This window comes from Lonchura striata, chromosome 1 (assembly GCF_046129695.1).
Source record: "Lonchura striata isolate bLonStr1 chromosome 1, bLonStr1.mat, whole genome shotgun sequence".
Classification (NCBI taxonomy): Eukaryota; Metazoa; Chordata; class Aves; order Passeriformes; family Estrildidae; genus Lonchura; species Lonchura striata.
Window position 1 is genome coordinate 112096635 of NC_134603.1, and position 23310 is coordinate 112119944.

Genomic DNA, 23310 nt, shown 5'->3' on the forward strand with positions numbered 1-23310 from the left:
AACATCACTTCCAAAATGTAATATATATTTAATCTTGGAACTACAATTACATGAATAAATTGCATGAGCATCTCTCTGATGCCATCAGAGCTCCTCAGTGGATCAACAGTCTACTTCAGCAATTCTGAGAGCATATTATTTAGTTCTTTCAATGATACCTGTAATTTCTTTTTCAGCAATAAGACTTTTCCTCACCAAACTAAAAGAAATATTGCTACATTAGCAGACTCAAGGTCTCACTTAACTGAATGATACGTGTTGCACAAACTACTCCTAGCTGTCTTAGAGTTATGGACATGAAAATAAATGTTGTGTGCCATTTATATTGCAAATACTAAACTGTACTAATGGCTTAACATTACAAGAGCCCTGCTCTTTATAAGCCACAATTCCTTTTATGCTTTATGCACACCTGCTGTTTCATCACATATGCTAAAAATTACCTTTTATAGTATTTAAATACTAATAGTACCTTGCAGAAAAGTAACAGTATGAGGATGTGTTAATATACTCATTTCCATGGGAATTATTTGATTTTTAGAGATTAATGTTACATTGATTTTAACTCTAACCTGCTTTGTGCAGACTGTTGCTCTAATGAAAATAAGCGCCATACAGCTACTCAGTAAGGACTCCTACTTAAAATTTTACAGCTGACAAAATGCTGCTTTACTAATAAGCTCTGCAGAGCTTTTCTGCTCCAGCACTCAGGACAAGCAGCACTGTGCCCAAGTTCCCTTGGGAAATTGTGCCTTTCTATCTCCTCAAGCCCATTGCAGGGAAACCTCTGCCCAGAGCACACATAGAGAGCCCTGTGCTGGCACTTCCCTGGAAACACTGGCCGCTTGCATGAAAAGCCACAAAGGAAGCATTCAGTCAGAATGAGCAAAGGGTATTCTACCTTGACTCTTTCTTCTATGTTTAAGTGATGAAATGGGACAACAGTAAATTGCAGTTAGAAATAATGGGTTTTTTTGTTTAAATTATTAGTCTGGTAGATTCCACTGTTTAGCATACCTCCCCCAATCACACACACACATGTATAGATATATATATCTCACATACTGTATATATGGCAGATTTTTATATGTGCATTTTGTTTAGCACAGGCAGGGCAGGTTTTGCTCTAATTATCTTTTTCCGATGTGATTCTAATATGCAGTAACTCTATACATTACAATTTCCAAGGATTTACAGCACAAAAATCAGATTTTCATCCATGAGATAAAATATGCACTATGGAACATACCAATTTGACTTTTCCATGTATACTGAGGTTATGCTCCACAGTAGTTCTCTTGCAATTAAGTGCACCAATATAATTCCTTTAAAAATTATTTTAGATCATTGGAACTATTGGATGATATGAAATTACATGCACCGGTTGACCCATTACTCATGAACACTCTATATTTCTGGAAGAAGTAATCTTTTACTGATATTAAAGAATTCAGGAAATCATAAGTTTTTGACAAGACTAGGAATTGTGTGTTAACTTCAACACTCTCAAAATGCCCCCTGAGTCTAAAAAAAGCAACCTGTATAAGCGGAGTAGAGCCGGAATGCAAATAGTGAGATATTCTTATGCTGCATCATATGAACTTATCAACTAGGCACTGCATCTCAGAGAAAGCATCTGCTGTGTGAAGTTTAGGACAGTAATTTGCAGCCCATAGAACACTGCATCACCACAAATTACATTTGTTATAAATTTATAATGATGTTCATATAAAAACATTACATTTTTAATAGTTTAAAGAAATGACAGCACTGGGCACTTTATAAATGTTTAACTAGCAGAGTCTTCATAATTTAAAATGTTGATGTTACATCACTGAAGATGTTGGGTTGAAACACTTTGAACTTGGAGAGGAGAGTAAGTTACTGTAGAAATCCACTGAAAACCTAACCTCAATACACACAAATGCTATTTTTAAACATAACCTTGTTTCATTTACATGGATCACAGCCATCTGAAATTGTGCAGCACCATGTTCATAAAGCACAGATGTGCTTTATGATAACATTGAATGATAACATTGCAGGGATTAGCCTGTGAGCATGGGGTCTCTGTTAGGGAACCTTAGAAGTAGGTACTTGTTGTTAACAAATGCCTTAACCAATCTTTAGATGCATGAGATATTCAGGAAAAAAAAAAGGTATTTTGTTTTCTTCCATTGCACTTATGTTTTGACCAATACTTCTAAAGTAATTTTCATCTTTGATCCTTCCACCAATCCCTAACTTCCTAAACAGTGCCTTAATTTTGCTCCAAATGGTCATATTTCTTGGTCTCATTGCCATGACCAGCATAACTTTGTTCTACTTCTATATATTTGCTCACAATTTCTATCAGACAGATAACCTATATCTGAAATTCCCTGTCAGGGTTTTTGTCTCCTTTGTCTAATTTACGTGCCTCAGAGTCCCCTATCTTCACAGCCTGATAACCAAGGACTGTCTCCCTCTCCAATAAAACCAACTATATTCCCTGTTTATCTGCATCCACACACTGCTTTTAAAATCAAGCTCTGTACAACCTGCAAATTTGCTCATGGCAAGATTTTGGAAAACACCAGCTTTTCAGCAACGCTCCAGTCTTAAGAGATGAAGAGAGAAAGGACACAGACAAGTGAAATACAGCTAATGTTTGTTTGTTGGATGCCTCGAAAAAGCACATTAAATTGAAATATAATTTAAAAATCAACATGTTTTTTCAATAGTTTTATTATTTTAATAGTTTCTTCAATAGAAAGAAAGAGTAGCAAAGTAAATAAGGGAGCAAGGAGGACTAACAAAGAGGTTATGTCAAGACCTTTTTCTCTGATTGTCCACTACTAGGTGATTTAGAAGGCAAAGGAAGGAGCACTTCTTTTCAGTAGGGATTATAACTCCTACATTAGATTTCATCCTGGTACACCATAGTTTAAAAATTCCTGACACAATGTAACAGACTATTTTACCTTCAGTAAACTTGTCAGCAAGAAGACAGAGCAAGAGAATGGATGTAATGGAAAAGGGAGGTTTTCCTGAAGGGTTTGCAATATAAGTTTTCAAAAACTAACAGTAAGCCATTTCACATGTAACTGTATCTTATCTTGAACACTGGCAACCAAAATGTTTCAAAGCTCTTTTTGTTTCTGGTAACAACTTCACATGAAGACTAAGGATTTTAAAATACTGCTGTGACCATAACAATTTAAATTTTTATGAAGATTGAATGAAGATTATTTTACGTTAGTAATGAACTAGTCAAGCACTCATACTTGCTTGCACAAGAACTGATAATTGCTGAATGATCTGTTTTACACAGAATGGTGATTTTGAGTCAAAATACTTCCTATTAGGGAGAGTCACTTTCAGGCCATTTCTTGATCCTGCTCTGAATACAGGAAACAAGCTGGATTGTTCTCTGGAGCAAGAAATTATTTTTTACTATGCTTGGATTGAGCTAATGACAATGAGGTCCCAGTCTACAGACTAATGAAATTCAGTTATAATAATAATGAAAGCAGAACCTACAGCTCATATGCTCCCATTAATGCTACAGAACATGGAAATATGTGCAACCTGGTATTAAAATTCAAGCTGAGAGAAGATTTTTAATAATTCAATCCTATTTGATTGGTGTTAATAGGTTCTCTTCAGCAAAAAGTTATGTGAGGACCATGATTTTAGCACAGGTTCCATGAACCTGTATTTTTGATAGAACAGGCTTTGGAGCTCCAATAATCAGCAGTTAAAAAAAAAAATCTCTCACCTTAGATACAATTAAAATAAAATTTTGATTTACACAGTTGCTAAAAATTCTTGACACTTTGAGTTAAGAGTATCCCAAGACACAAAAAAGAAGATACATTGTGTTTGTAGTTAGAGATACACAGGATATAAACCATATTACATAAAGTGAATTAGTAGCTCTACCATTCACCACCCCAGCCTTCTCAGCCACAGAACTGATATTATTCTATATCTCATTTGATACAGCAATTGTAGTCAGAGATGTACTAAATTCAGAACAGGATCCTGACATAGGCAGAAATAAATGATCCCATAACCCTGGACAATCTTACCAAGATTTAAATATTTGTTTTTAGTATGAGGAGAGGGAGGGAAAAAAAAAAAAAAAAGCAATAGAGTATTCCTGCACCATCTAGTGCTTTGGGTCACAAAATAGCAAAGTTTTCTCCAATCTGGTAGGAGCTACATAGCTTCTAGATAGGATCCAAAGTGACAAGATGGAGTAAGATAAGAATTCCAGGGATCAGTCACTGAGACTTATTCATGAATACTTATTCTGTTTCATTTCATAAAACAGAAATATAAACACTTGAATAAACCCCATCAGTATTTAATTTTAAAATGCTGTGCTTAAGAATTCTGGCCAACCAAAAGAAGGTTATTGTAAAAATCAGAAAGGTAAATTAAAAGGAAGGCCATCAGAAATGGAAAAAGCCTGTTAAAATTATATCAGTGCTCTAACCAAATATGTAAATCTAAATATCAAGCTATTCTTCCCTCTCCCCCAGTAGAAAGCATAGAAAGCAAATTTCAAAAAAAGAGTAAGTCAAGTTAATCACTGCTAACATATTGTCCTACTACTCAGCATCCTGAAAACACTCCATGAGTTTCTCGAAGTATAAGTGGGCCTGAATTTAGCCTTTCACAAATGCCATAAGCCAGGCACACAGATGAAACATGCAAATGCCCCTAAGGTGAAACAGTGATTAAAAGTGAAAATTCTTATCAGAGCTATAGTGAAAAACTGTGTCTGGGATTTCAATACTCAGAATTTATTTAGGCCAGGTAAAATTAACCACATATAGTACTATAAAGAATGCCATGGGATCTGAAATGTAAATAACCACATATGTAAATACATCCTAAGTATGACTACACACACAAATAACATCTTCATGAAGAATTTTAAAAAGTGTTTTCTGAAAAGTTGTGTTATCCTTAATAGCAAGTATATAATTATAGATGAAATAATACACATCTTATGACCTGGTATTTCTTGTAGAATGCATGACAACAAACTGGATTAATAAGTTTTGATTATACGAAAATCACACTGATTAATTGTTTTCCTTCCCAGCTCCTGAAAATGCTTTACTAGGCTTAAAAAAAAAACAAAACACTTCCATGAGGTTTTAATGGTGGAAGTGCAATATTTCATTTCCATGAGCATTTGGTAGAGGCTGTATGACATTAGAAATTGAACAAAAAGTTCAAAGCTTCAATACTACTTACACAACAAAAAAATACAAATTACTCAGATAAATTAATCAATACTGGCTCAATTTTCATTCTGGTAAACAATGAAGTGCTGCATAGGGGCTGTGCCTCAAGAGAATTATGCCCATCAAACAATGAATTTCTGTAAATTGCACTAGTTTTACTCTTTGTGTTTAAATAATTGTTTATTTATTGTTTAAATTGTATTAGAATAGTTGTGATTTGCTGCATACATCTTCTGAGTACTTTAAACCAAATTTTTTTAAACCTTTGGTGTAAAATTGAATGTACTGCTTCCTGAGCAATGGCAATGGCCTGGCTCAGCAATCTAACTCACAAATACTTCTGCAGACTATTTGTATTCATCAGGAACACTGTAGCATTTTTTTATTTAAAAAGTGTTATTAGACTGTATTTGGTCAAACCATAGGCAAAACTCAAAAAGCCATACTCAGGAGCTTGCTTTGCAGCTAGATGAAAACCCAGTGGAGGATGAGGGGAGAACAGTCTCACTTGCCCCTGCAGACAGGACGATTTCCTCACTCCACTTGTTGCCCCTGTATCAGGGAATGGCAAGGCCTGAAAGTGCCATGGCAGAAGGCTGCCTAGTCACAGTGGGAGCTGGAGACCTCCCCATCTCTCATCTCTGGAGATCCTCTCCAATTTCATTAAAACTACTAAAAAAACCCTGCCCGAGTGTGCAAACAGAAGCAGCTTTGTCACACAGCAGGAAGGGTGAAGGTGCATTTTCCTTCCCATGTATTTATTTCAAAGGATTTTGAGCAACACATTCTGTTATGATCTGCATAATGTATCCTAATGCTGATTAGCTTCTTCCTATTTGGGAGAATCTAAGTTGTTAGTATCTAATGAAATGCTCCCTTTTAACATATATACAAAGGTAATATCTTAAGGACTTTATTCTTGTAGACTGAAGACAACAAAAGATGGTTTGTAAAGAAGGGATGCAGGTTTGGTAACAACTTGAACATAACAGATTAACACTAATGAAGGATAGAAATTGTTCATGTAAGAGACACTCAAATTTTAAAAACATGTATAATTTCAGGAAAACTTTTTTGTTTGTATTGAATATGCCTATACATGTCAGCAACCCACAAGTGAGTAGTGTGTTCACAATCTAACAACCATAGCTATCATGTTATTCCTTAGAGCAATAACATAGATTATTTTAGAAACTAATGAAATTAATTACAGGCCACTTAAAAGATTCAGATCAGGAATAAGATGCATAAAAAGTTTTCTCCAGCTAATTTTAGATTATTTGAGTGCTGTGTTCCCTCAGCGGGAGATTTGCCAACAAGTTTCTGCAGCCTTTTAAGACCATGGGAAAACAGACCTCTGGGAATTGCTGCACAAGCACCTCCTTCTGGCACCAAGTCCTTGGAGCTGAAGCTGCAAAAAGGATGCTGTCTGAGAAACTCTTGGGATTTTGCTTTACCTTCTATGAGGGAAGTTCCCTATAGATGTACTAGTGGGAATCTACTGAGGGGCAAACCTCCAGCAAGAAGTTCAACCTAGTGAGGGATTGCAGAACTGCTACTCTAAATCAAACATTTGTGTATTTGGATTGTGGATCTCCCCAAGCTCTAAATGTCCTCATAATGCATGATCAGGGATTAATGTAATAAGGATCTAATCTGGGACCTATTGCAATAAAAATATACATATATATTTTTATATACAAACACTGAACTGTCTATTCAAGAGAAGCAAATGCAGCAGATCTTTGTATAAAACTGGGGATGATATCACTGCTAATCTACATAACAGAAACACATGGACTGCATGACTTGAATGACATCTCAGACATAGTGATCAGTGGTTCCCAGGCTTGGTACATTTGAAACAGGGTAGTAAACTTGCCTATAAACTTGGGATAGAGTGATGCTCTTGCTGTGACTCAAATTGGCAGGGAAATGAAATTAGAGTTCAATAGTCCTACAGTGAAATTAATTAATGTTATGGAATTTTGCCACAGTTCATGTATTATCATTCTAGCCTTAATGTCTTTACTACGCAGCCTAAAATTATTTGAGAAATCCTTATACATATCCCCATGGGATACAGGACAGGCAGATGACATCCTAAATGTCTTAGTTGCTCACAAAATAAAAGATTAAAAAACTTTTTGACACTTGCAAAACACGTATTAGTGAAAATGAGATTTTAGAAAGACAATCAGGAGAAAAAGGTGTGATTTAGGTAGAACTCAATAGCCTTTCTGACAACTGTACAAGGGAACATAAGTTCCCTCTTCATTGTGACTGCAGAAAGCCTAATATTTACTCATTTCTATCAGAGGAATTTTTCCTTACTACTATATGGAAGTAAAAAATAGTGTCCTCTTCTTCTGAAAGCTGAAATAATTTATTTGTGAGCTGCAATCCCACAGTGATTATGTATCCAGTAGAAATATACTGGCTAATTCTATAAAAAATTTCCCTCTGGGGAAAAAAGAAATTAAAAACTTCTCAGTAAAGCAGGCAAACTTCAACTACTTGCTTCCCAAATGAAATTTTTTTCTGCTTCATTAAAAAAAAATATATTTTATCTAGGTAATTTACTGGACTCATAATAAGATGTACTATATCTTCACAGAAGAGATGGAATGATGAGATAGTGATTTCCATGACAAGTGGCAGGAGAGTTTTCCAGAACTAAAAAAGCGAGAGATCACTCTTCTGATGTCATCAATCAGTTACAAAAATGCTTCAAAAATAGATGAAGTATATCTGAATAACAGCATTGTCTAACCCAAGATGAAGCAATCAGAACAAGACAGTTAGTGCAAAGGCTGAAGGGAAAAAACCTCCAAACCCTGTTCCTCGATTAAATAATTTTATGCAGTTTCTGTTCATTTTATCAGAGGCAGTGAGAGAACATTCTTGTAAAAAAATGGGTTAACCTGTGCTTGACAGAGCCCAAAGCTTTGAAATCTAAGAGGTAATTACAAAGAAAACAGAAAGAAGACAGTCGACATTCAGTGCTGCCTCTTTAGAGCTTTCAGATATATTTACTTACACAGTTACAGAAGTTAGCTCAAAGCATATTTTCTTTCCAAATGATTCCTCTTTCCAGCAAAATAAAGCTTATAAAAGGGTGTGTTCATAGTGATTTGAGTTTTAAGCCTGTACAAAGTCTGGCCTATACCTTTATTTCTGTTTAAGAAATGCATGCAACAAAATTGTCGGAAAACAATTACTGAAGAAAGCACTGCACGAAGTTTATATTGCCCTGCAGTCAATCTGCTGGTCAAATTTGACTATGATCATTAAAACACCTGAACAAAACAAAATAAAATCAAATCTCCAACTTTTTTTTCAAAAAACCTTCCACCCACTGGAGATAAAACCCAGTGCTTTAATCATTAAGTTATAACAACATATAGATATGAGATTCCATTTCATCAAGGTAAGGTCATCTTGTACATCAACAAATCCTCTGATATGCCTTAAACTGAAGGCTCTGAAATTGTTATATCTGCCTCCACTGGTTCACTGCTGCCATGTAAAGCACTTGAACCAAGGTTAAGTAGTCACACTGCTATGCCCTTCCATATTTCCAGCAATACATTCCATAAAGACATTTGTAGCATAACCACATGGAGCTTTTTTCATACATTCCTGTCTTACAGAAGCAATACTGTACCAGCAAACCACAAACTGAAAAGTTACTCTGTATAAGCACTGATTTGCAACAATGAAAATTGGTGCATATACTTATCTCTCTATTAAAATACTGCCCAGATATATAAAAACACTGCTCTAGGCTTCAAAATTCAGCTGATGTGGGCTGAATCCTTCTTAAATGGATATGATTATATTTCAATGTCTTTTGTGATTATGACAATTTTGACAAGATAATAATCTCCTCTGAACAGGACTTTTTAAAGTTTAGAGAAATAACATATGATTTATTAAATAATCTGTCAAATTATCTATGAACCCTGCTTTCAAAAGAAATAATATGGTCTCATTACAATAATTACTGAAAATCTATGACTGATGTTTTAAATAACAAGTACCAGGTATACGAGAGAACTGGAACCTAAAGTACAGGAACTTGTAAGGTTCAGAAGGTGACTGCAGAGCTTTGTTCTCTTAAAATAGTCAATAGTAGTTTCCATATTAAGTATCCTGCACACTAGGTTAACTTTTGAACCCTAGGCTTCAAAATGGAGAGAAATAAACAAGTCTGTAGCTATTCTAAAATGTAATAATCTAGATATGTATATTGCAGCCTCATTTCTCTTCCCTTCCCTCACACTTCGTTGCCTTTTTACTCATATTGATTTTGGAGAAAAGCAAAAGCCAGTTCTACACATCATAACAATTATTCAGAAAGAGTAGCAGAGGTACAAGCTAAAATCAATAGGAAGTACCTTTAGAATTTTAAACATCACATAAACTTTAATTTTATATATTCATGCTTCTTTCAGGGCAAGATAGGGCTGGGCAAAACAGGGAAGAAGGGTATGGTGTTTACTTTCCTATGATCTAAGTACAGCAGGCAGGAGAAAGGGGACAAGATCTCTGAAATCTCTACAATGGAGTTGCTTCCATTTAATTCCTGCTGCCATGGATTACAGTCTTACTCTAGTAGTCAGCAATGCACTTGCAAAATTGAAGGCTCTCCTGCCTCTTACACTGGGGCAGTTATCCTCTTTTAACTGAAAGCTCCTGCTTTTGGAGAGTAAAGGATGAAGTACTCAAACAATGCAAGGTTGTTGACAATGCAGGCAAAGCTTCTTATCAAGACACTTCAAGCTAAAAGTCTATAGTATTATCTGAGAGAATGCTACAGATACCAAAAGATTTCCTTCCTAAGCTACCTGAAAAACATAAGCTGCTGTCATCCCACTGTGTTGGAACAGGATAGAAGTGAACCTTCTACATGTCAACATCATCACCAGAAGCCCCTGCATAATTCCCACTGCATGGCTCTCTACATTACAGCCACTCCAGCACAAGTGGTCCCTATAGCTCTGTGAGAATGAAGACTCAACAGCCCATGCACAAACCTATTCCAAGTATAAAATAGCTTTTTATTCACTGTGAAATAAGCCACTGTGTGTCTGAACAGATATTTAATGCTACAAGGTTAGTTCTTTCGAAAGGCATTCAGAAATTGGTTTCAATACCTTCTAGAGTTGAATTACTAAAAAAGTATAAAAATAGCATGAGTTATTTAAACTGCTGAATGGTTAACTGAAATAGGAGAATTCCTACACCATTTTTGTAAGAGGTGTTAAGTGTAGAAAGCTATCTTCTCCAGAAAAGTGGAATTTAAAGACATGATATTCAACTTAGCATATTTTGGTTTTAAAATTATGTTAAAAAATTTTTTCCTTGAGAGGGAAAAAACCAGCCCAAAAATTTATCAGATTATATAAAAGAAACATGCAGACTTTGGAAAAGGTTAGATGTCAACTCACCAGCCTCTTAACAATTTTCAACAAAAGCTTAAGTTCTCGTGGATCTTCTTTGGACTTCAGTACTTCAGTAAAACTGTCCATATTTTCTGGAGACATACTCTCCTGATTGCTCCCTCCATACAGCTGAACCAGCAATAATAAGTTCTGTGAGGCACTCAAAAATATTTCAGTGTCTTCACTGGGAAGCTAAAAATGAATGAAAAATGAACAAACAAAAATCAGATTCCAATATCAGAAAAGTTGCATTTCACTGTGGATTTGGAAGACTATTAACATTTGCATTGTGACAGGAAAGAATAATTTATATTTGATTGACTCAGAATTCTACTAAAATAAGCTTAACAAAGTGATGAAAACATAATTAAAATCTATCTACTCTTAAGCAACAGTATAGTGACATCTGCACTCTGATTCTGTCAATGGTCCATCTAGAGCAACATCGTAACAGCTCCAGAAATGTTGCTCTCAACTATGTTACTTTATTCTACTTTAAACAGAAGTAATAATAGGAAAAATATCATTACAGCCATGATGTCTAATCTTCTACATCACGCACACCATAAAATTTCATTTACTCATTACTAAAGCAAGCCTCTTGAGGTAGAGCACAGGCTGTCTAGTTATTTAATGGATTTTAAGTAGTCACATTAGGAAGTACATTTTGTAGATTTTAAATACTTTCCTGAATTCTAACTTTTCTACACTCCTTTGAAGATCAGACACTGCAGCAGGCCCTAGCAATAGGATATAAAATTATTTCCTGGGAAGCCAAATTACAAAAAAGATTTAGGGACATGAGTAGACATCATCTTTAAATGAGCTTCTGATAATATGACACCATTATCAAAATGATTTATATATTTCCTGAAAGTACAATCTGGAAATAACAAGTAGAGATATTATATTAGGCCAGTATTTGCCACTGACAATGACATTTTGGAATGACAACAGGAATGCAAAGCCTACTGTCAGCACAGAGAGTTCACAAATCCTAGTGAAAAAAAAAATCATAGAGGTTTTTTGGAAGCAGGCAAAAGGATGACAGACTGGAAAATGTAATAGCCAAGGACTAAAGGAATTTAGTGTCTATAGCATATCAGAGGGAGGGTTAAAGTGGATTTGATCATATCCTCTCAATCATATGTGGGAAAATGCAGTCTGAGGATAGGTTAATTCCTTTACCTGAAAAAGGACTGATAAGAGATGACAGCTTAAAACTTTAGACAAAGCAATTCAGATTAAAAGAAAGATAATACTTTGATTTCCTTTTTTCTCTTTCTCTCTTTAATAAGAACAATTAACTGCTGAAACAACTTCCTTAGAACTGAGACAGTCGCCATCAAAGACAATTCAAATATCACAAGAATATTTTTTTCTAAAAAAATAACAAAACCATTTACTCTAATGAGGAATCAATTTAGGAAAGTCCTGTCTATAGATCTCCCTCAACGAAATCATTGTAATAGTTTTTTCTCACCTTATAATCTATGACCTGAACAAAATGTCAGTGGTAGTCTTAACCAATTAGCTGTAGGAGTGTAAAAAACACCTCATCATGCCCGTTCATTTTTTTTTTTATTCCGAAAGTATTATTTACACCAAATAAGCCAGATAAATGTACAATTAACAGACTATCCCTACAGACAATAAAAAGGGAAAAAAATACAATTTGTCCGAACACTTAATGTAATATGCCAAATCATTTCAATAATGATTACTTATTTAATATGCAGTATGAAATCCCGATTTTTTTTCATTTTGAGGAAAACCCATATAGTTACTTTAAAGAATCTGAACATATCATCAGATATATATCTCTCAAATATTCAAGCAGCTATTCCCAAGGGATCTGCATGCAAATACAATCTTGTTTTCTACTAGCTTCATAGAGTTGCTGCTTAAAACAGACTGAACTGAGATGAAATCTCTGAATATATAGCCGCAAGACATATCACATTCTATTTGGCCTAATACTATGCAAGTGACAGGACCACAACAGCTATTTCTTCCTCAGTTTTGCTATATGTTTTTTCTTCATTCCAATCTAAATGCAATTTATTTGATTATTTCCTTTCCATCATTCAGACTTCTTTAATAACATCAGCACAGTTAGCGTATGCAAAAAGCAGGAAAAGCTACAAATAGTAACAAGTTTATAATTCCATTTATATCTTTAATCCTTAACAAATTGAAAAAAAAATCTGCTGATTTCACTTGGGGCTTTGAGACAACTTAATTTCCTTCATTGAAATAAAATGGCATTAGAGAAAGGAAGGACAACTACTTTTTTTTTTTTTTATTAATGTGTCTCTCACACCTTCTAAAAGCATCATTCCAAGTTAATTTCTTACTAGATCAGTGTAGGCAGCTACATCAACAACCTCCTGAAGAACATCACAGAACAAGGATTATATTCAATTTTCAAATGTTTGTTGGCTAAACAAAGGTAAAAAATGAAAAATCAGTGGAATTTTTGGTCATTGATACATCCTTGCCTGGGTACTGCAGTGGAGGCTAATTCCCTGGGCTCCACAGGCACAAAAATCTCATGTTTAGTCAGTATCATAACAGCTATACTTGGAAGTAAGACTCATCCCAAGGTTTTTTCCCAAGATATTCACTATCAGAGGAGTGGAAGGCTGTCAGTCTCCATAGAGGACTGCTCCTACAACAAACATGAAGAAATCCATAAAGCACCACAAATGTCAGAGGTACCTTCCAACACCATGACTGTCAAGGAAGCAAACAAGCAAGTCCAGTTGGCTAGCATTATTCCCAAGGGAGGCTTATTGCAGAAGGAACACCCAGTTAGCGATGCAGTGGAACACTTTGCCATAGGAGGAAGAGCTGTGCTTGGACCAATGGCCTTGCTTGGGCCTTGATTCTCTTCTCCTGGCATGTGCACCTTTTCTCATTGTTGCTGTTCTTTGTCCCCCAGCAAGAGAAAGGAAAACCCTTTCAATCCAATGAAAGGAAACTTTGCATCCAGTCTATCTTGGCATCATATAATCTTGCTCCTCAGAGGCTTTCAGTGACCACATTCTAAGTATCACTCCTCAGTTCCCAACACATGCCAGTTATGACATCACATTACTCGATCACCAATGCCAATCAAGTATTTAATCCCTTTGTTGTACTTCAGATTCTTCTGCTTCTCTGCTTTCCCAGAGTCCCTTTGAGCTTCGGTGTTAAACTAGACTTTGGGGAGAAACTTCAGGGCAAAAGAATAGCAGGACTGGTCTTGGATGAAGAGAAAAACAAGCCTGGAATAGGAAAGGCCACATTTACTCTGAAGGGAATGAGAATCACTGGTCTACAGTCTAAGGCATCAATAATTAAGGTGGAAGAGGAACTCTCAGCAGTGTCCCTATTTAAGTATGTCCGCATCAGCATTTTTCTCTGTAACTCTCACCATTTTGCCATTTCACTTCTGACAAGTAGTGATTTAGATGTCAAAAGGTGTAAGCTGGTAACCTGAAATTTAGCACTGGCTGCCAGTCATTGTTAGTACTGCTTATAAAGACTAAGGAATCTGAAGAACATTATAAAACAAAACCAATGGCTGAAAATATAATAAATATCTGTAAATACAGAAAATCAAGAATTAAAATTCAGCTTTCAAGTAAATATCTCATGTTTAATAAGAACAGGAAAAACAATCATGTTCAACAATGAATATAGATAGATGGTTCATCTCTTAAATAGATGGAACAACTTTCTGATTATTTTTCTAATCAGAACAATTCAATTTGGTATGAAGTATATTTGCTTGAAATGCATTTATAGTTTTTGTTCTTTCAGGAGAGTAGAAACCCATGAAGAAACTAATTCTAACACTTTAGAAGAGTATCTTCCCCCTAATATTTCATGATTACATGAAGTTTTCTTTTCCTTCCTCAGTGTTGAGGGGGGATTATGGATTCAGCCCTTCAGCAAGGTAGAAAAGTCACCAGTACTTCTCCTGAAGCTCTTAATATTCTTGGCTAGTGTGTAGCTTGAATAGAATCCAGCACCTTAAAATAAATTACTGAAGAGCTAAGGTCATAAATTCTGCCGTTCTCTAACTGAAAACTGTAGATCTATTTTTCACTCACTTTAAAATAATACCTCACAACAAGGCTTCTGTGCAATGAAAGCAGTGTATTACTCTTTGCTTAATTTTTATGGATATGTTAAACTTTCTGTAAACAAGCTTATAAGACAAAATTCTATTTTCTTTTCCTTTCTAGATGGAACCTGCTCTGTGTATTTTAGAGTTAACGTGGTAAAGAGCAGGAAGTTTCTTCTTGTTGCACATCTATATTTCTGCAGTCTGTTCTCAAAAATTCTATAATTTTAAACTGAGTTGCAGTGTGTTCATGAATTGCAAACCACTGCAAGAAACGTGTGATCATTTGAGCTGAAGTGGCAGTTTTCATACCGTTGGAATTGTTACAGCATCTAATTTTAGAGCTACAATGAAACTGCCTGGATTACCCGGAGGGGACACTATTTTGGTGCATTAATGAGGTTATACACATAGAGAGTTTATTACGATATGAGATAGATATTCATTAGATCACTAATGTGATTACAGAACATGCTGTAAAGGAAGCACCATGGGGATCTATAAGGAAGATGATTTTGCAAACATTTTACAAAACGTAAAAGCAAAACATCACTCTTAATCTGCTAGCTTTACTATACTATTCTTATTAGCAAATATGAACAGTTTTAAATCAAAAATTAAAATATTATCTTTTTATTTTAGGCCATTCTCCTACCTAAAGGGAAAAAAAATAGATATTCTCTTCATTTTAATCTAGGATAATTGTTGAGGAACAAAATCCCTGTTCTGTAATTCTGTGAATGTAGCAACATTTTCTTCTTTCCTCTGGTTTGTTTGCAGATTTTGGTTTTTAGGATAAGAGAATACTCCAATACTGTGTAAGAAAATACTTCAAATATAGGATATAAACATATGTCTCTTCACTCTGACCACAGAGCAGTCTGTATTCCTAGAGAAAGATATGTGAAATAAAATTCTACAGTAATAATTCTTCTGCAGTTATTTTCATTACTCATTTGCAAATAAGTTCATGCACTCTGAAAAGAAAGTCTGGGCACAGCCTTAGTGACAGTGCAATATGGAGACAAAAAATGCCTAGAAAAGTTCATGTCATTCATCCATGTGCACTGAGGCTTCATATTTGTCCTCTTCACATTTAGATATGACTAACTGGACAATGGTAACATACAGAGCATGATAATCGAGTGCAAATTTTCCCGGTAATATTGTCATGGGGAAGTCTCCCACCAGAAGTCAAGAAAAATTCTCTCCCAGCAGTTTAGTAGGCTCTAGAAATGACTGGAAGATCTACACCTAGGAATTGAATCTATGACCTACAGAAAACAAAATTCCTTTTTATAGGTATTGGAATGGTTTCCGAAACTTTGTGAAAATCCACAGTGATTTCAAAAGTAATTTTTTTTTCAGTATAGTGAGTATAATAAAATTAGAAAGTGTTTTGTATGTTCTACAATTGCTGCAGGTTTCAGAACAATATTCAGATTAAATTTACAATAAGCAAAGAAACATTACCTAACAAAGCTAAGTGTAATTAACTTTTGAATACAAAACTGCCAAGGAGAAGACTAAATGATCATTTTTTTTCCTGTTATTGATCAATTATGGTCATAATGATCTTGGGATTAAATACTGAATTTTCCATATTTGCAGTGTTTGCTGCATTACAGAGTTTGTAATTATTTGTCCTTTTGCATTGCTAAATCATTGAAGTTTCTTTTAAATGCAATCTAGGTTTCTGAAACTTGCTTTGCTATGCCTTTAGTGACAGACTAAATCACAACCACAGAAGGGAAAAATGGATTCAAAGTTTTTGGCATCTTGAAGTTTAACTTACACTGATTTTCTGAGGGATTATTGAGAGAGAAAAACATGTGGAACTCAAGCAAAATAAAAAGAGAAGTAAGTGAAACATGGAATAATAATCTACTTGAAGGATATACATTTCAATGAGGGAAAACAATTGTGCAATGTGTCTAGAAAACTAGGAACTAGAAAACAATGTGGCTAGGAAACTATGTAAGTGACTATAAGAAACTATAAATATGCTAAGATAGGCAGAAGTAGCAAAGTAGAGAAAATAATTTTAACTCAATATTTTAAAGTAATTGTTAGTTCAAAATATAAGTCCTCCATTATCTCCAGAAAATAAAATTTACAAAGAACTGAAAGCCTCATTACAGCAATAAGGGGTTAGGAACCCACACAGCTCAATGAATACAGAGAACAACCACTGGTAGCTTCACGGAATTTCAATTTAGGTAAGCCTAAGGCATTTTGAGGAGTAGGGAGCACACACATCTTGAGATATGCTCTAGACTTCACAAATAACCTGTCTCTATTTAAAGAGATTAGAACATAAACCATTTTAAACAAGTCATTCCTAAATGCTAAAATGATTATTCCATTGCTCAAACTATCCCAAGCTTAACAGAAAATGTTTACTAGAGCAGGGGGAAAAAAAATTGAAAAATCAAATTTAACAAACCTAGCTGAAATAACTTTCACAGATCCAAACAAGATCGCTTACTCACAGAATCTTGAAAAAAGTGAAAACAAAACAAGACAATATGTATGTATGTATATGTGTATGTATGTGTCTAACTATCTATCTATCTATCTAAAGAAGTGGCCGTAGTGGTCATTATCATTTACCTGAATGTTAAAATCAGAAGATTTAGAATAAGCATTTGAAACAAACCAGAATGTGCAGAAGTACAGAACAAAGCAAAATCTACTGTTAATTTACAGCCATGCTTCTGAAATACAAGGACAACTCACAATCTAACCAGTACCTGCTAACTATACAATTATCCTATCCTTTAATTAAAAACTTATAAAAAACTTCCAGGTGGTATAGGCTGAGTTAAAACTTGGCCTCTAATTTTCTGTTCTTTAAAAAGTTAATATAAGTTAAACTTATGACTAGTTTCATTTTAAAGAACATTTTCACATCTTTATGTCATAATATTTATTAAATATAGCAGTTTTTTAAAAATCAATAAAAATAAAATAATTTATAAAGATGAAATATTAAATAGTTGAAATTCAGTCACTTGCTTTAGGTCATTCAGAGAACATTTCCAAAAAGCCTTTGTCAATAGCTAGTTTAAATAAATCCATCAAAGGATTCCTTAGTACCAAGTATAATGCCAAAAATTAATAAAAAAGGAATCAAACACTTCCCTAAAATATATGACAGACAGTGCTAAAGATAGTAGAAGGATTGCAGTACTGATATCACAAAAAACCTGAAATCCTCTATCTAAATGAAAAAAAAAAGGGTCTGGAAGAGAACACAGTGAATCTGAAACACCTCTAAGTGAAATATCCTGGAAAGGATACCATGGTACTCTGGAATTCTCACATACCATTTTAATGGCTTTATGTTTACTTACAGGCTGATGTAGCTCAAGAAACATTCTACTACATACTATTACACACAGAGTAAATATACATCTCTGTATGACAGAGGTTGAGCTGATGGGATGCATTAGGGCCACAATGAAGCCCTGTGTGGAGATTTCAATGCAGTGCTGTACATCTAGTAAACTCTGGAAAGGACTGCCTTTAAACAGACACACTTCAAAGATGTTTAGAGATCATAGGGACCACTCCCACTCATAAATCCCTCAGGATCATGTTGACATAAAACCCTTGAGAAAACTCAGAAGGATCAAACCCTGGAAAATAATATAAAAATGCATCACTTGCTACAGGAAGTAGTACTATTAATTTCAAATTTTGAGCACCATCCTTTCCCTACGCAGTGGTGACTAGTCCATTCTGAAGGACAAATGTTGGCTATACATATATATCCAAACTGAGAACCTGCAGTCTGATCCTCATCCCACTTCTATGCTCTGGACAAATAGATTTACGCTGACATCACTGGTAAACTGCAAGTCACTCTAACTTAAAAAGTGTTAGAGCACTAGGTAAATAATTGGGAGCTTGTAAACAATTAGAAACTAGTAAAGAGAGCTCTACTATGTTGAATTCAGTTGCATGATTCCAACTTCAGCAATACTCCATAAGGTTACAAACAAGCAAACTCTCACCAGTTGAATAAGCCGGCTAATCAGGTCCGTCAGGGGTTTATTGATAAGCAGAAGGTCTTCGGCAGATTGTGTGTCCCCTCCTGCCCCAGATTTCTGTGCCTTATCAAGAGAGAAAAGAAGAAAAGCAATCCTGGTGATTGTTCTGTTATGAGAAACAAATTAGGTCCATTAAGTGGTCAAAGTGTGAAAGGAAGTTTGCAGGAAACTTACACACTCTTTTCTAGTTAAGTATTGCTGGGATCCCAGTGAGCAGTTATGCTCCCGATGTGACAATAAGAACAAAGCAAAGGGACCCGTACTGTTGTGCCATTCTATACAGGCTGAATATACAGACCTGCAGGACATTTCTTCAGCAAAATGCAATAAAATGTACATGCAAAAGATACCTCAAACCAAGATCAGCAAGGTGACTGAAAATTTAGGATACTCCACAATATTGTCGAATTTTGCCTGCCTGCCTTACTCTGTATCCTGAAATATTCACAATATATTATAATTTAAATTATTTCTGAAATTGGAAATATAAAGTTTTCAAGAAATAATTTCAGTTACTACTTGTAATTCTGACCACTGTCATCCCCCCATCATAAAGGCACACTACTATCCTAGACAGTGCTATTTATGAACAATCCCTGCCCCAGGCCTCCTGAAAGGTCAGCCTGCAGGATTTTTCATTTAATGTCACTACCTTGCACCAGCTTTGGACCACGAACCTATACAGTCAATCTGCTAGAGGAAAAATAAACATTTTGTCCACAGCACATGTTTAAAAATAATTTGTATTGTGATTCATTTATAGCTCAATCCTAAACATCACTGTCCAAGTGTAATACTTGGAGGTTTTCATTTGGTTAAGTGAACAGAGGAGCAAGTTCCCTGAGACAGGTGCCACTACTGCTCAAACTCAAACTGTTGATACTTTTGAGTTGAAAGGATAATGCCCTTCTTTGGAAAGGATTTCTAAATAAAAGAGAACTGAAGAGCTGTTTCTCCAGGCAGCAAGTCCCATTGGTATATCCATCTCAGATTCACCACAACAGCCTGAAATGCTGAATTTCAAAGAAGGACAAAAAGTGCAGAGAAGACAAAAAATGGATTGTTTATATTAATGAAGAAAAGGGAGGTAAACTTTTTCTCACACTGCCAGAGTTGGGGCATCCACAGCCTCTCTGGGCAACCTGTGCCAGAGTCACAAAATAGAGACCATATATCAAATTCACACTGCAAATTCTTTTCAGCTAATGTGGATCACCTCCGGCACATATGACAAAATTTCTCCAAAACAGACATGTAAATTACTCTGAAAGTACTTGGACTGCAAAGAGAGAACTCTTCTCCTGAATCTGGATACAGTTATCAGCACCATCCAACATGAAGTACTTCAGTGCAATGGAAAAGTGGTGATATGTATTGCCCATGCAGGTGGATAAGGTTATCACTTAACACATTAAATATTTAAAATTTAATTTATTTAATGATTAAATAAAAAGGATTCAAGTACCTTTGTACTACCATCTGTAAAAGATAACTTAAGCCTCAGAAATGGATAATACAAGAAGATTTGATTCTATTTTACAAGTTCTGATTTCAATGGTATCGTATTCAAAACATTCCTATAAAAACAGTCCAAGAAAAATATTTGTGATGCATTTAGTGACACATGAAGAGTGGAACACGATGTAGTCAATAACTGATGGCCACCATTTAATAGGGTATGTGTACTAATGTAGAACTCTCAGGGATCTTGTGATGAGTATCGTCAAAACACATAAGCCAAGATAAGTAACACCACTGTGAAATTAATATATGGGCACAGAATAGACCTATGCTTCAAAACTCAGTTTTCCAGCTGCTCCTTATTACTCATTAGACTTTATAAGAAAAGCAGATTACTTTGACAAGAGAAAAACAAAACTGAAGTTGGAATTTCAGTGCATCAGTCAACTGTTGTATTCAAGTAAAGCCAGAACAGAATTTGGCTTTGAACGAAGAGATTTAATTTTAAATCTAAATAAAACCTGTCAATTCAATACTACCAACTCATGTGCAAGATCCTCTCTCCTCATGTGTTCTCCAGAATAATTTACCTCACCATTTCTGTATGGAGCATATGTACAGAATTCAGCTCTCTATGATTACATGGAGTGATGCCAAAAATATGACAAGCAATTAGCCTACACAATTTGATCTGTGAAGTGATTCTTAGATTAAAATCTCGTTACAGAACCTGCAAATAGAGGACTTAAAGATAAGGTACTGTACCATCACACATCTAAACCAAACAAAAAACCTCACAGTGAAATGTGGTTGATAACATAGCTGCTTGTGTAAATCAATGTAGAAAAAAGAGAAAAAGCTCAATTTTTAACATCAGCTTCTTACATTAAGCTTACTTAATAAACCACTCCCAAAAAACCCCATAAACCAATCCCCCCACCACAAAACCCTGCAAACCAAAAAACACAGAACAAAACCAAAAAAACCAAACAACCCACAGAGGAAGGCCTCTGGGGATGAAAAAAGACATGTCCTGAAAGATACTACAGCTCATCTACAATCTTTTGAATCTCTGTCCTTTAGATATATTTCACCTGACAAATATCTGTTCTTCAGTGAATAATACCAAGAATACAAAAAACCTAACATGAAGAATATGTGTTGTTTGCAGTGTAAATACAGAAGTCACTTCCACTTGACTAACCTAAAAATTTGGCAGATCACCTAAAAAGCAAAGCAGTATTTGTTAGATTTATGTCCTGTCTAAATAAGTGCTTTTCTTTTATATGTTACTAAGAGGGTTATGTGAAATTTCTTTGCATTGTATTCTGTGCTCCATTTTTAAGGAGGAGGATGTCTTTGTAGTAGGATAAAGTCCCACCAATGCCATGACTTGCAGTGGTTCAAACAGGAGCTTGGAAGACAAATTGAGTTTTCACTACTCTAGAAGTCCCATAAAATCAGAATAGTGGGAGTCTCGTTATTAAGGATAGTTGGAAGTTATCTAAAAAACTGCTTAAGACAGTCAAGACCCCATGAGAGTAAATGCCATACCTGCAAAGTCTGGCGCACAATGTTTGCTGTATACGTCAGCATGTATTGCAAAATGTCAAGTAAGGACAGAAGCAGCACGTTTGCTGTCTTGGTGCTCCTTTTATCATCTGCCTCCAAGTACAGGGCCACAGCTTCTGTTAGGAGATTACAGACGTGATGAGTCAGTCCTATGTATAAAGTGAGACAAAAAAAAAGAGAAAAAATAAATGGGCTATCAGGACAAGAACAGTGTGGGAGGTGACCTAGATGAAATAGATTAGGATTTTAAAAAATTTACATATTTTATGACTATTTATTACATTTCCTCTTTTTCTCCATTACTATAATTACCTCATCTCCTATTCTGTTTGGACCGGCTCACAAAGAGAGTAAAACCAATACAAGTAAATTTGTTAACTGTGTGGATTCATTAAATTAAAACCTACTTTGAATCCTAAACTCTTCTGTAGGATGGTGACAAGTCTCTTTCACAACATCCCCTAGTCACAAGAACGTAGCAATTTCCCCAGGCTGTTACAAAGTACCACTTTAAGGTCACTTAAACTTTCTTAACTGGTCTGTCAGTTAGAACCGTAGCCATATGCATTAATTATAGAATCAAACCATGCTATGTTTAACCAAAAAAAAAATAAAATTCAGGGGAGCATTATAAATTAAATACTGCATACTACATTAAAATGTTATCAAGATTTGTTTTACTAATGGTAATAAAACTTTCCTGAAAATATCTTCTTGTTTTGAAGGGGTTTTTTAAAGCCCCTTTAGAAATCAATAGCATCAGCCCCTGTAGCTTGCCTAACCATAAATCAATTGACATAGCAGAAAAATATAATCCAATTCAAGACAATATTGATTCAATTCAGAATCTTTTTTACTTTCAAATACAAAGTGACTGAGTTCATTATATGTGATCTTACGCTACTTCTTTCACATTTTCATAAGGGATGAAACATACTTTGTTTCTTAACAAAACCATAATATCTTCGCAAACCACCTTTTAAACTTGCAGTTCACTTGGCTGCATATATGTAGCAACATTGCAGTGTGTCAGTATATTAGCTTCTTGTCTCCATGACGTCAAAAAAAGACTTCAGTATTTCACTGATTTCAATTAAGTAAAAATTGTTCTTCTTTTTAAAAGTCGTTGTATATATTTCTACAAACATCAACATAAGATTTATATGAAACATTGTAGAACACATTATGTGCTTACACCATTCAGCTTTTAAGAACAGTCACATTTCTGGGGATTTGAACTATTTTAGCTTTGAAAGATACTCCATCAATTAACTAATCGTTATACAGAATATTTTCTTCTCCTATTCCTCACTGTTAATACTTTACTCAGGAAATGAAATACATTTCATTTAGAATACAGTTATGATTCTAGATCATTAAGACTCTTACTCTACTTCTGTCTAACATCTTTTGTGGTT

The 23310-nt window shown here is 35.0% G+C and overlaps 1 protein-coding gene across 1 annotated transcript in view; it reads right to left on the minus strand.

The window, feature by feature from the left end:
* The window catches only part of ULK4 (unc-51 like kinase 4), a 206868-nt gene that overhangs the window by 42304 nt on the left and 141254 nt on the right, over window positions 1-23310 (minus strand). The window contains exons 32-34 of the mRNA XM_031503902.2: window positions 21875-22041; window positions 18824-18922; window positions 10697-10882 (exon numbers count right to left, since the gene is read on the minus strand). Coding sequence (XP_031359762.2) covers window positions 10697-10882; window positions 18824-18922; window positions 21875-22041 — 452 coding nt within the window. The remainder of the gene's footprint in view (window positions 1-10696; window positions 10883-18823; window positions 18923-21874; window positions 22042-23310) is intronic.